General features: G+C 37.5%; 4 protein-coding genes and 2 pseudogenes across 4 annotated transcripts in view; all 6 read left to right on the forward strand.

The window, feature by feature from the left end:
* Window positions 1–1,145, forward strand: part of LOC106322858 — an 8,226-nt pseudogene extending 7,081 nt beyond the window's left edge.
* A 68-nt stretch (window positions 1,146–1,213) lies between these two features.
* LOC106322860 (protein RALF-like 27) lies at window positions 1,214–2,645 on the forward strand. The gene has a single exon (XM_013761005.1). It carries the CDS (start codon window positions 1,339–1,341, stop codon window positions 1,684–1,686), a length of 348 nt encoding a protein of 115 aa, XP_013616459.1. The 5' UTR covers window positions 1,214–1,338; the 3' UTR covers window positions 1,687–2,645.
* On the forward strand, window positions 2,063–2,645 carry LOC106322861 (annotated as a pseudogene).
* A 19-nt stretch (window positions 2,646–2,664) lies between these two features.
* On the forward strand, window positions 2,665–3,087 carry LOC106322862 (protein RALF-like 27). The gene is given in 2 exon segments (XM_013761006.1): window positions 2,665–2,946; window positions 2,949–3,087. Coding segments are annotated over 2 exon segments (333 nt in total). The 5' UTR covers window positions 2,665–2,681; the 3' UTR covers window positions 3,017–3,087.
* Window positions 3,088–3,862: 775 nt separating this feature from the next.
* LOC106324412 (RNA polymerase II C-terminal domain phosphatase-like 4) lies at window positions 3,863–4,673 on the forward strand. The gene has a single exon (XM_013762384.1). The coding sequence runs from the start codon at window positions 4,068–4,070 to the stop codon at window positions 4,671–4,673; it is 606 nt and encodes a 201-aa protein (XP_013617838.1). The 5' UTR covers window positions 3,863–4,067.
* Window positions 4,674–10,186: 5,513 nt separating this feature from the next.
* Window positions 10,187–12,129, forward strand: part of LOC106324413 (putative methylesterase 11, chloroplastic) — a 4,361-nt gene continuing 2,418 nt past the window's right edge. Inside the window, exon 1 of the mRNA XM_013762385.1 lies at window positions 10,187–10,213. Coding sequence (XP_013617839.1) covers window positions 10,187–10,213 — 27 coding nt within the window. The remainder of the gene's footprint in view (window positions 10,214–12,129) is intronic.

Raw genomic sequence — 12,129 nt, forward strand, 5'->3', positions numbered from 1 at the left:
ATATATATATATATATATATATGTATATATATATATTGTTTTGACCATTTGTTCACCTTTGTCTTTGTGGATGATTCAGTTTCTGTTTACTAAGTGCAAAACAGGAAACAGTTTAATACATTTTCTTGGGTTCATTATTTATTTGGAAGTTGAAATATTTTGTTCCGGTCTTTGAATAGGGTGTAAAGCTAGATGACTTGGAAACAAACCATTTTATCCTCATCCATGGAGGAGGTTTCGGCGCTTGGTGTTGGTACAAAACCATTGCTCTCCTAGAAGAAGATGGTTTCAAAGTCACCGCCATAGACTTAGCTGGTTGCGGTATCAACTCGTGCAACATAAACAGCATCGCAAGCTTGTCACAGTACGTGAAACCACTTACTGATGTTCTTGAAAAGCTTCCCACAGGAGAGAAGGTGATCTTGGTTGGTCATGACTTCGGTGGAGCATGTATATCTTACGCTATGGAACAGTTTCCTTCCAAGATCTCAAAGCTGTGTTCCTCTCTGCAGCCATGCTGACTAATGGCCAGAGCACACTCGACATGTTCTCGCTGCAGGCAGGTCAGAGCGACTTAATGAGAAAAACTCAGATATTTATCTACACAAACGGCAGTGAACACCCTCCAACGGGCATTGACTTAGACAAGTCTCTTCTTAAAGACCTTTTGTTCAATCAAAGCCCTTCAAAGGATGTTGCATTAGCTTCTGTGTCAATGAGGTCAATCCCATTTGCGCCGTTTCTTGAGAAACTCTGTCTCTCAGATGGTAACTACGGATCAGTGAGACGTTTCTACATAGAGACGCTAGATGACAATGCTATACCGTTGGCTCTCCAAGAAAACATGATCAATAGTAGTCCTCCTGAAAAAGTTTACCGGTTAAAAGGTGCTGATCATGCTCCATTTTTCTCTAAGCCACAAGCTTTGCAAAAACTTTTGCTTGAGATTGCAAGGATTAAAGCCTCTCACAGGTAGGTGTCTTCATACATAGTGTTTTGCCCCCTTCCTATGTAATTCCTTGTTTCATTTTGTTTCCGTATTTTTTTTTACTGTTATGTCTGTATCCCTTTCTTGTTGTTTTTCTGTTTTCACAAGAAACAAAATGTTTATAGAAAATGTCTGAGAATTTGATTTATTTTAACCAGATGATCAATAATAACACAACCATATTGAATATTATATGTATGCTACACTGGAGTCAATGACCAACCGCAATTATTACACCAACAAGAATGAATAAAAAATTGTAAACTAGTTTGCACATAACAATATAAGAAGAGATGTATTATCATCTTCCTGTTCTCATTCCACATCTCCTAGCTTTTTAGCTTAAAGACATGACAAGATCAGTTTTCTTCTTCTTTACTGTCTCTCTTTTGCTTCTTCTTCTTCTTGCGGCGGATTTGGCAACTGCATCTTCAGGAAACACCACAAGTGGGTTTGGATATGGTGGATGTGCTTCCGGAGACACCGTTGGAGAATGCATAACTGCAGCGGTTGAAGAGGAGGAGGGAGTTGAGGCGGTGGTGAGGAGGGTTCTGCAACAACAGAGGAGGAAACTAAGCTACGCAGCTCTACAGAAGCAGCAATCTTGTAATGGTAAGATCGCAGGTAATTGTATTGGAACAGCTAACCGGAGAAACGCACCTTGCACTTACTACAACAGATGCAAACGTGCCACTTAGTTTTTACTTTTCTTTGTTGTATATGTTGTGTTTCTTCTCTTCTTGATTATGTGTTTTTGTTATATTCCTTTTTTTTTCCATGTTTAAGAGTATAATATAAGAATAAGGATAAGATATATTGGATTTGGTCTTACTAAAAGCCTACTTGCAAGTAACATAAGGATGAAATGAAGAAAGATATAAATATACAGTAACCTCTGAGTTGTCAAAAGTAAGAAAATGTATTTGATGACGTTATATGATTCACATAAACTAAGTTATACATTATGTGAAGTGATTGTACATTATGGGATCAAACAAGACAAGCCGACATAATCAAATAATTGCAAGACAAGTAATAAACTAATGTGTGGATGTAAAGATAATTGAAAAAGGATATTATCCTTCTTCTCTTCATACAATAATTCCACATCTCCTAGCTTTTATAAGCTTTAAACATGACCAAATCAGTTTTCTCCTTATTCTTCTTCACAGTATTAGCCTCTCTTTTGCTTTTTCTCGCGGCTGCATCTGCAGGGAATGGCACAAGTGAGTTGAGGTATGATGGATGTGCTCCCGGAGATAGCGCCAGAGAATGCATAATGGCGGCGGCTGAGAAGGAGGATGAGGAGGAGGCAGTGGTACGGAGGATTCTGCAACCAAGGAGGGTTATAAGCCCAAAACCTCTGCAGTGACAGCCGGCTTTACCCTGTAAGATCGCCGGTAACTGCATCAAAGCTGTTAATGGGAAAGACGCAACTTGCACTTACTACGATCGTTGCCAACGTTCAGCTTAAATTTTTCTTCATCCTTTTATCATTGTATTTTTATATGCTGTTTCTTTTTTCCATTAATCATGTGTGTGTTTATGATATTTTAGTGAAAGAAAAAAGAGAGAGAGAGTGTGTAACAAGAATAAGAAAGTCGATCTGTTGTAACAAAAAAATGACGGTCGAATAACAAGAATAACTTTTGTCTCATTCCATTCCATATCTCCTAGCTTTTTAGCATAAGACATGACAAGATCAGTTATCTTCTTCTTTACTGTCTCTCTTCTGCTTCTTCTTGCGGCGGTTTCTGCAATTGCATCTTCAGGGAACGTGACAAGTGGGTTTAGTTATGGTGGTTGTGTTTCTGGAGTCACCGTTGGAGAATGCATAACTGCAGCGGTTGAGGATGAGGAGGGAGTTGAGGCGGTGGTGAGGAGGATTCTGCAACAACAGAGGAGGAAACTAAGCTACAAAGCTCTGCAGAAGCAGTAATCTTGCAATGGTAAGATCGCAGCATTGGAACAGCTAACCAGAGAAACGCACCTTGCACTTACTACAACAGATGCAAACGTGCCACTTAGCTAAATTTTGTTTTACTTTCTTTCTCCTCTCTTTGTTGTTTGGTTTCTTTCTGTTAATTATGTGTGTTTTGTTATCCTCCTATTTTTCCTTGTATAAGAGTTTTAATATAACAATAAGGTACATTGGATTTGGTCTTACTTAAAGCCTACTTTCAAGTAATATAAGGATGAAATGAAGAAACATACAAATATATAACAGTGACCTCTGCGTTATCAAACCAAAAAAAAAAAACCATAGGACCTAAAAGTAAAAAATGTACTTGATGACGTTATATGATTCACAGAAACTAAGTTATACATATGCGAGGTGATTGTACATTTTTAACGTTAACCATTTCAGTAAAATGGTAGATTTGGGATCAAACAAGACAAAGCCGACATAATCAAATAAATTACAAGACAGCTACTAAACTAATGTGTGGATGTAAAGATAATTGAAAAAAAAAACATATTATTTTCTTCCTCTCATTCAATAATTCTACATATCCTATACAGGTTTTTTAGCTTTAAACATCAACAAATCAGCAACTGCATCTGCATGGAACGGCACAACAACTGTGTTGAGATATGATGGCTGTGCTCCCGGAGATACCGTCAGAGAATGCATAATGGCGGCGGCTGAGAAGGAGGAGGAGAAGCTTGTTGGCTTTAATCGAGAGGATATAATAGTCAATTAATCATAATAACTAGAATTAGGCGTTAAAACTTAACACGCACGTAGATCACTTTGAAATTTTCCTTTTTTCCTTACCCAACTCCAAAGCTCCAATCTCTCTCCCTCCATTATAAATACAAAATCACTATCACCGATTGATTATTCATTCGCTCGTTGTTGCTTCCCATCAAATTAGGTTTATTGTTTGTCTATTTCAAAAAAAGTGTAGTTGTTTTCGTCTTCTCCTTACAACGCCAACAGAAACTATGGCGTCGTTTATAAAGCAACTATTCTTTAGTTTATTGGATAAAACCAAAGGAAGAAACAAACTCTCGTGTCTCAACAACGAAGAAAAGAAGAAGAAGAAGAAGATGATGAAGAAGAAGATGAAATTACATGCTTGACTTGGATCAAACGCTTCTCCACTATGTCCCTGTTTCACAGCTTTCTGATAAAGAAAAATATTTGATGGAAGAACCTGAGTCAAGGGTTGATCTACTGAGGTTTAACGAAGAAAATCCCGAGCATATGATAAAGTTACGACCTTTCCTCCGCGAGTTTCTGAAAGAAGCCAACAAGCTTTTCCGCATGCACGTTTACACGATGAGCAGTTACGGCTACGCGCGGGATGTATTGAGTTTTATTGATCCTGGTAAAAGATATTTTGGAAATAGAGTCATAACCAGAGAGAAATCCCCTCATAAGAAGACACTTGATCTTATCTCTGCTGATCAACGAAGAGTGGTTATTGTTGATGATAATACTAGTGTTTGGCCTCAACACAAGCCAAACTTGTTGCAGGTCTCACAGTACATTTATTTCAGATACCAGATGACGAATAATAATTCGGAAGAAGATTCTTATTCTTACGCAGAGAAGGAGAGCGACGAGTGTCGAAGCAATGGAGCATTGTCTAATGTTCTCAAACTCCTTCAAAAAGCTCACACAAGATTCCAACAAGAAGAGGATTCTAACGACTTGAGGCTTTTGATACGTGACTGATTCTCCTCCTTGTACACACACACACACACCAGTGTTGTTGTTGATTTTTGACTTTCACTTTTCACCTTCCTTTTTTTTCAGAAGAATATGTATGGAATACTAATATTGTTCAATTTTTTTTTGGGAGAATTGCCAAGTGTGACTCAAAACTTGGAGTCAAACCCAAAACAATACCCCAACTTGGGTCAAAGGCAAAAGTAACCTAAAAGGCTATTGAAATTACAACTATCCCCTTGTGACCAAACAAAAAAACGGAATTTTTTTTTACGTTTCTACCCCTCGCAAGTCGTCTGTTTAGACGACTTGAAAATAAGTCGTCCAGACGACTTAACTGAAAGTCGTCTGGACAGTTAGTCTTAAACATAATTTAAAAATTTTGTAAAAAATATTTTGATAAGTGAAAAATGGGAATTATGTAATTAACATATGTCTTAGGAGGTATAAATTAAGATATAACAAATTTCAATTGTTTTCAGCATAGATGAGTGAAAGTAGTAGTGAGTCATGATATTCTTTAGTTTATGTTTCATCAACATATGTTGTAGTATTGTATGTGTTCTTAGGGTTAGATTTTGGAAAGCATTAAAACCGTTTTTGAAAATTTTTAAAATTACTTATGCGTGTTCATTTCTGTGTATAGTAAACACTATTTAAGTATAATTTGATTTTATAACGTGGTTAGTTAGTTAATCTAGTCATTTTAGTTTAGGGGTTCATTTTAGGGTCTAGGACGACTTAATATTTTGTCGTCTGAAAACAGACGACTAAATATTAAGTCGTCTGTTGTACATTATCAGCCAGAATAAGTCGTCTAAACCGGACCAAACCTTAAAGTTTACCAATGTAATTTTAAAGCTAACCGGATTATTTACCCAATATATAAGGTGATTTTTATTTTTTTTGTTTCATTTTTCGCGAAATTCAGAAACCCTAACAGTTCTCCCTCTCAAAGGCGATTTCGAATTCCCACGATTTCCGAACAAACCATCGTTCTCAACATCGGCTATCTATCTCACTTCATTCTCACCGTTGTCGCCGCAGCTTCTTCTAACCCTAGCCGCGCCGATTCCTCTAAACCCTAGCGCCGCCGATTCCACTATTTCCGAACAAACCGTCGCCCTCGCCACCGTGGTCACCAACGTTCTAAACACTAGCGCCGCCGCTTCTTCTAAACCCTAGCGCCGCCGCTTCTTCTCTGTAAACCTTAGCGCCGTTTCTCTGTAAACCCTAACGCCGCTAAGTCATCAATCTCGAGGAAAAGATGAACATAAAACGTTGTCTCTATCAATTTACTCATTCTCACCGTTTCACGTTTATTTTTTCAGATCTATAACCGCAATGACGAGTACTCCAACTCCTTCTGCGACTGGAAGACTTGTAAGTAATTTAAGTCGTCTACTAAGTCGTCTGGACTTATATTGTTGTCTTTGATTATTTTGCAGACAAAAAGGATGGATATTCCAGAACTCCCCCGTAGGTTATACACATCAGGGGAAGAACCAGAAGCCCACAATAGCATTTCGTATCATACGGATAACAGCAAGTTGCATACTGCTCTTAGGAAAGCTCTTACTGATGACGAATTTGAAGAGCTCAAGGAGTCGAGTTTGGGAGTTTTCATCAAGTTCAAGGAGCAGGGATTTGGTTGGGCTTCAAGGCTGGTTCACTACATGCTCAGTTTCAAGCTGGACATTAAGAAGAAGTATGAGATGTGGTCTCTCGTTGGTCCAGAACCTTTGAGGTTTTCACTGTTAGAGTTTGAAAACCTCACTGGTCTAAACTGCGAGTACATCGAGGACCTTGAGACACCAAAATGTGACGTTACCCCAGAGATGGTTTCTTTCTGGGGGATGCTGGGAGTTCATCTGGAAGCTGGGCCAACTACTGATCAGATAATAGCAGCACTGAAGAGATGCGGGGATTGGTCCAGGGAAGATCGCAAGCGGCTCGCGTACCTCTCCATCTTCACTGGATTCATTGAAGGGAGAAAGTTTTCAACCGCTACACGATCTACTCTGGCAAGGCTAGTGATGGATTTAGAACGGTTTGAGAATTATCCATGGGGGAGAGTCGCGTTTAAGGTGCTGATGGACTCTTTGTGGAACAAAGAAATTGCTGGCTGTTACACCGTGGATGGGTTTATACAAGTTCTTCAGGTCTAGACGTACACAGCTATGCCGGAATTGGGTGCTAGTATTGGTGGTCCCAGAGCAGACAGTCCGTCTCCACCGATACTGGCTTACGAGGGCAGCAGAGGCCGCAGATCAATGAAAGCTGCTATCTTGAGTCAGGTATTTACTTCAATCCAAAAGACTGCGCAGACGACTTATTATAAGTCGTCTGGAAAGTCTTCCATCTGGACGACTTATTAGACGACTTATAATAAGGCGTCTGGAAAGTCTTCCCAGCTGGACGACTTATCGGACGACTTAATTAAGTCGTCTGGAAAGTCTTCCATCTGGACGACTTATTAGACGACTTATAATAAGGCGTCTGGAAAGTCTTCCCAGCTGGACGACTTATCGGACGACTTAATTAAGTCGTCTGGAAAGTCTTCCATCTGGACGACTTATTAGACGACTTATAATAAGGCGTCTGGAAAGTCTTCCCAGCTGGACGACTTATCGGACGACTTAATTAAGTCGTCTGGAAAGTCTTCCATCTGGACGACTTATTAGACGACTTATAATAAGGCGTCTGGAAAGTCTTCCCAGCTGGACGACTTATCGGACGACTTAATTAAGTCGTCTGGAAAGTCTTCCATCTGGACGACTTATTAGACGACTTATAATAAGGCGTCTGGAAAGTCTTCCCAGCTGGACGACTTATCGGACGACTTAATTAAGTCGTCTGGAAAGTCTTCCATCTGGACGACTTATTAGACGACTTATAATAAGGCGTCTGGAAAGTCTTCCCAGCTGGACGACTTATCGGACGACTTAATTAAGTCGTCTGGAAAGTCTTCCATCTGGACGACTTATTAGACGACTTATAATAAGGCGTCTGGAAAGTCTTCCCAGCTGGACGACTTATCGGACGACTTAATTAAGTCGTCTGGAAAGTCTTCCATCTGGACGACTTATTAGACGACTTATAATAAGGCGTCTGGAAAGTCTTCCCAGCTGGACGACTTATCGGACGACTTAATTAAGTCGTCTGGAAAGTCTTCCATCTGGACGACTTATTAGACGACTTATAATAAGGCGTCTGGAAAGTCTTCCCAGCTGGACGACTTATCGGACGACTTAATTAAGTCGTCTGGAAAGTCTTCCATCTGGACGACTTATTAGACGACTTATAATAAGGCGTCTGGAAAGTCTTCCCAGCTGGACGACTTATCGGACGACTTAATTAAGTCGTCTGGAAAGTCTTCCATCTGGACGACTTATTAGACGACTTATAATAAGGCGTCTGGAAAGTCTTCCCAGCTGGACGACTTATCGGACGACTTAATTAAGTCGTCTGGAAAGTCTTCCATCTGGACGACTTATTAGACGACTTATAATAAGGCGTCTGGAAAGTCTTCCCAGCTGGACGACTTATCGGACGACTTAATTAAGTCGTCTGGAAAGTCTTCCATCTGGACGACTTATTAGACGACTTATAATAAGGCGTCTGGAAAGTCTTCCCAGCTGGACGACTTATCGGACGACTTAATTAAGTCGTCTGGAAAGTCTTCCATCTGGACGACTTATTAGACGACTTATAATAAGGCGTCTGGAAAGTCTTCCCAGCTGGACGACTTATCGGACGACTTAATTAAGTCGTCTGGAAAGTCTTCCATCTGGACGACTTATTAGACGACTTATAATAAGGCGTCTGGAAAGTCTTCCCAGCTGGACGACTTATCGGACGACTTAATTAAGTCGTCTGGAAAGTCTTCCATCTGGACGACTTATTAGACGACTTATAATAAGGCGTCTGGAAAGTCTTCCCAGCTGGACGACTTATCGGACGACTTAATTAAGTCGTCTGGAAAGTCTTCCATCTGGACGACTTATTAGACGACTTATAATAAGGCGTCTGGAAAGTCTTCCCAGCTGGACGACTTATCGGACGACTTAATTAAGTCGTCTGGAAAGTCTTCCATCTGGACGACTTATTAGACGACTTATAATAAGGCGTCTGGAAAGTCTTCCCAGCTGGACGACTTATCGGACGACTTAATTAAGTCGTCTGGAAAGTCTTCCATCTGGACGACTTATTAGACGACTTATAATAAGGCGTCTGGAAAGTCTTCCCAGCTGGACGACTTATCGGACGACTTAATTAAGTCGTCTGGAAAGTCTTCCATCTGGACGACTTATTAGACGACTTATAATAAGGCGTCTGGAAAGTCTTCCCAGCTGGACGACTTATAAAAAAATTAGATTTTCTGTTTTTGGTTATATTTTGATTTTTTTTTAAACCACTGTAAATTACTAAAACTGTTAAACGTCTCACATTCAATTTTTTGTGATTCATGGTTTAAATTTTTTGTTAGGATAAAATGAAAATGATACAAAATCATATTAGTAATAAGTCTCATTTAATAAATATTAAGTGTAAAAGATATGTATATATATATTAATATCGTTTAAATCAAACTATATACCATATAAAATACATAAATATTTTAATTTCAAAATTTGCTTTGAACAAAAAATTTTGGTAAAAGCTTTAAAAAAATATTGACAACTTATATTTAAATTTTAAACTTAGCCTTGAATTTTTTTAAAATTATAAATTACTATAACTATTAATCACACAATGAAAATTTTGTTATTAGTGATTTAGAGTTTTTGTTATAAGAATATACAAATTATCAAAAAACTATATGAGTAAAAAGAATCATTTAATATATAAATATCAATATTAAAAATAACACTATATATATATATATATATACGTTCATGTCATTTAAATTTAATTATATACCATATAAAATAGAAAAAAGTGAGTGTGTGGAATAATGAAATTTATTCTTTGTGTTAAAACCAATTTAAATATATATGTAATAGTTACTAACTTTTTAATTATTCAATATATATTTATTATTTCATAAATATGTAAAAAACATATAATAGAGGAAAATAGTATATATAAAGTTCATCCCGCGCAAGGCGCAGTCTTAATCTAGTTACCTTAATATATTATATAGTGGTGGTCCAAACAAAATGTTGATCCTGTGATGATCATATTTTGGATCAAATCGTGATTTATCAGTCCTTTTATGTATCTTAATGAAGCTCAAAGTGGAAGAGTGATTTGTCCTCGTAAGTTGATAGCCACTAGAAAGTTACACACACTTGCAATTTTTTTTAAAAAAAATTGTTAGTTTTATCTTCCGTGAACTGCTAAGCTTTTGGATTAGATTAGCCATTTTTGTAGAGGTATAAGAATCAAAGCTACTTGTCTGTTGACTGATATGCAACCAAAACAATTGAAAACTAAGTTGAATAATAATGACAACGCTAACAAAAGTATTACACAAGTAATGCTAACAAAGCAAGCCTTTGCTTGATTAACCCGTAATGGATGAAACTAAGATATTGGTGGAGGTGAAGTTAAATTAACATAGGCTGCTAACACGTGACTAGCCTGGCCCACTTTGGTGGGGGCCATGTATAATTCAAAAAAAGAAATTAAATAGAAGTAAATTATCAAAGAACAACTTTAGAAGATAAGAGTGGTTCATTACAATAGTTGATGTAGTATATTTTTGGTTACCTCCGAATGTGCTAAATGTGACGAGTTGGGTCATAAAGCTACTTATTATTTAGAATTTTCTAAATCTCCATCTCTTCCTCGAAGCTGAGAAGTTGCAAATATACATGTTAATTATTCCCTTGGATACATCATCTCACACTACCCTAAACAATGCTTGGTTATGACGCCTCTGTCAGAGACGGGAGACACAAGATTCGCCGCTTCTAAATCGAAATCCGCGAGCCCGGCATATCGCCTCCGTGAATAACTCTTCCGGTTCGAGATTATTCTGTGACTGAAGAAGGAACTTGAACTGTAAGTTCTCATTCTGGAGTAGATATTTGTGCTGTGGTGTATAGTATTTTATGTTGTATGTGAGATTCATTAGGGATGTCATACCCCGAAATGTTGTGGGGATTTCCTGTTTGTATAGTTTGGCTGTTTCTATTCCATTTCTAGGTCATTCCAAATGAGTGAATCAGTAAATGAAATAGATTTGTAAATATGAACCGACATATGAGTATGTGGATCTATTTGTAATTGGAGTATCCTACATATATTGTAACAAAATAGTACAATCAAAAACCTTTTGATCGCATAGTATGGAGAGATGTACCTTCTCGTTTGACGCCGTCACATACACGTCACCGTCAATTAGTAAAAAATGTTTGAAGATGATGACCATTTTTATTTTTTTATATTCTATAACAATTTATACATATCGAATAGAAATGAAACACAAATATATTACATATGTTTGTATTCCATCTGTAAAATAAGCACCGCGACTACTACCATCACCAATTGTTTTATCGATGCCATCATCTTCTCTTCACCGCCGTCTCCACTCATGTCCCTTTAGTTTCTCCCATCGACTATTATTCTTCTCCACTTTTCGTGATAGTTTCTTTTTTTTCCTCCACCAACTTCGGCTGGTACCAGCTCTTCTGCAAATGATACCTTCTCATTCACCTCGTCATTCTCTCTTTCATTACTCCATTATCTCCACATTCGGTCACTCAGTTGCAATGTGTTATTTGTATTTTTCTATTCTATTTGACAAAAATATATTATAAATATGGATGTACAGTGAATAAACATTTGTTATGTTTTGATGTCATATCATTGTTATGAATCAATTAATTTTTAGGGGTTTAGGTATAATAAGTTGCGGGTGTGAGAGGCTTTAATAGGTAGGTTTCTCCGGTAAGTTTGGTTTACTATACTAATTGGACTATATGGAATAGAACATATGCAACCATGCAAACCAAGTAAATGTGCCTTCATGTGTTTAATATCAGAAAACAATTTATAAATTATATTTGAGTTTATAGTTTTCTGAGTAGGGTTTAGATTAACTAAGTAGGAGTTTGAGTATATTATTTATCAGATGTGGTTGGTTTTGTAGATATAGTTCCGAGAGAAGGTTTGAGTGATGTACTATGTCAGCGAAATAAAATAGTACATGTGAAACCGAGATATAATAGTACACGCACAATCTGGTAAACATTAACTTCTTCATGCATTCATCTTCTTCCTTATGTGTTTGTTTATGAAATGGAAATAGACTCACGGCGTATACAAATTGAATACAACAGATAATGTGAGAGTGTTATATTGTATCCACTTATTTACTAAATAAAGTGAAAACGTATGCAGTAAAGACGTGAGTTAGTAAATAAACCGTCGACTTCATCTCTTTTTTTCCTTTGATACTTGCAACTTGTCTTTACGAAGGATATAATCGGATGACTTAGAGGTAAATGAC

The sequence above is a fragment of the Brassica oleracea genome, chromosome C2, assembly GCF_000695525.1.
Source record: "Brassica oleracea var. oleracea cultivar TO1000 chromosome C2, BOL, whole genome shotgun sequence".
Lineage (NCBI taxonomy): Eukaryota > Viridiplantae > Streptophyta > Magnoliopsida > Brassicales > Brassicaceae > Brassica > Brassica oleracea.

What these genes read in the sequence shown, in the direction of transcription:
- LOC106322860 (XM_013761005.1), top strand. Translation starts at nt 1,339, where the DNA reads ATGACAAGATCAGTTTTCTTCTTCTTTACTGTCTCTCTTTTGCTTCTT.
- LOC106324412 (XM_013762384.1), top strand. Translation starts at nt 4,068, where the DNA reads ATGCTTGACTTGGATCAAACGCTTCTCCACTATGTCCCTGTTTCACAG.